Source organism: Stomoxys calcitrans, chromosome 4, assembly GCF_963082655.1.
Source record: "Stomoxys calcitrans chromosome 4, idStoCalc2.1, whole genome shotgun sequence".
In the NCBI taxonomy this organism is placed as follows: Eukaryota; Metazoa; Arthropoda; class Insecta; order Diptera; family Muscidae; genus Stomoxys; species Stomoxys calcitrans.
Genome location: NC_081555.1, coordinates 143,973,395 through 143,974,973, shown reverse-complemented (window position 1 = coordinate 143,974,973; position 1,579 = coordinate 143,973,395). Strand labels below are relative to the sequence as shown.

The window sequence follows — 1,579 nt, the reverse complement described above, 5'->3', positions numbered from 1 at the left end:
TGGTGTATGATTATTGGAGTTATTCTATATCTGTTGGTGGTCAAGAAATGGGGACCTCGTTTTATGGCAAATCGTAAGCCATATAAGATTGAGAACATCATGATGGCATACAATTGCATACAAATTATCATCAACTTGTATATCTTTTGTGTTTCATTGCGCTACTCTTTCTTGCGGTCTGATTTCAGCTGGACTTGTGAGCCATACAACCCTAATGACATGAGACCGGAAACATTAAAGCTGGGACATGCGGGGAGGTTGTACCTTTTCACAAAATACTTGGATTTATTGGATACGGTATGTAAATATATGACTATGCATATATTGGATTGCCCAAAAAGTAATTACTTTTTGGGCAACCCAATATGTATGTGAGTAGTATATGAACTAAACGTTGTCAATGATTGCTTTTGCAGATATTCTTTTTGATGCGCAAGAAGTACAATCAGATAACCTTTTTGCATCTGTATCATCACTCACTTGTGTTGGTTATGGTGCATGTGTATTGTTCCAAATATTTCGGTAAGACGGTCATTGGGCCTCAAATGGCTAAATCTTAAATGAGTTCTGTCATCTAAGGCCCTCTGGAATGCCAAAGCAAATGTTTTGCGTTTTTCTTCAAAATGTTTCTATAAACAAAGTTTTGTCTATTCTCTTTCTATGCAGCTTCCCATTTAACTTCAACCGGAGTCCTCAATTCCTTTGTACACGCTGTGATGTATTTTTATTATCAATTATCGGCTATGAAATTGAATATCAACTTGCAGCCATGGAAACGTGTAATGACCAACATGCAAATGCTTCAATTCTTCTTACTTTCTGTTCATTTTTGTTTACCTCTGATAAATAATTCGTGTAATTTTGACTTGGCCTTCCTTACACTGACTTTTCTGCAAAATGTTTTCGTGACTATTCTCTTTGGTAATTTCTATTATCAGTCATACATACGCAAGGATCGAAAGAGTGTTAACATTAAGTTGTCATCTTAAATGCAGTGAATTTAGAAATTCTTAAAAAAACAAATGTGGAATATTATTAGGAATGTGAAGATTATAAAAAACAAACAAATTGTAGAAAATTTAAAAAGAAATAACAAATAAAAGAGTGCCAAGTTCGGCCAGATCGAATCTTATATACCCTCAAATTATGGTTCATTTCGGACCATTATTGAAGTGAATATTGGAGATAGATATAGCTCCCACATATATGTGTCGCCCGATTTGCACTTAAATGGCCGTAGTAACTACAATTTTCGTTTAGAAGTCGATTCAAATTTAAATATAGCTCTCACATACATATATATTTATGTATTGTCCGAATCTATAATTGTAGGGTAGGTGTAGGGTATTATACAGTCGGCACCTCCCGACTTTTGCCTTTCCATGTTTGCTACACATATGTAAATTGTCGGCGGTATTTAAGTGAATTATATTATTTTTGCGAACGCCACCGAAGGGTAGAGGTTAGCATGTCCGCCTATGACGCTGAACGCCTGGGTTCGAATCCTAGTGAGACCAAAAAAGTTTCTGCGGTGATTTTCACCTCCTACGAAGTGTCGCACAGCGGCACGCCTTTCGGA

The 1,579-nt window shown here is 36.3% G+C and overlaps 1 protein-coding gene across 2 annotated transcripts in view; it reads left to right on the top strand.

Annotated features, from left to right (window-relative positions):
* Positions 1-1,132, top strand: part of LOC106090378 (elongation of very long chain fatty acids protein 7-like) — a 2,152-nt gene extending 1,020 nt beyond the window's left edge. For both annotated transcript variants that reach the window (XM_059367595.1, XM_013256546.2), the window contains exons 2-4: positions 1-297; positions 417-522; positions 667-1,132. The exon at positions 1-297 is cut by the window's left edge and continues 38 nt beyond it. In XM_059367595.1, coding sequence (XP_059223578.1) covers positions 1-297; positions 417-522; positions 667-989 — 726 coding nt within the window. In that variant the 3' untranslated portion in view covers positions 990-1,132. The remainder of the gene's footprint in view (positions 298-416; positions 523-666) is intronic.
* The last annotated feature ends 447 nt before the right edge of the window (positions 1,133-1,579 follow it).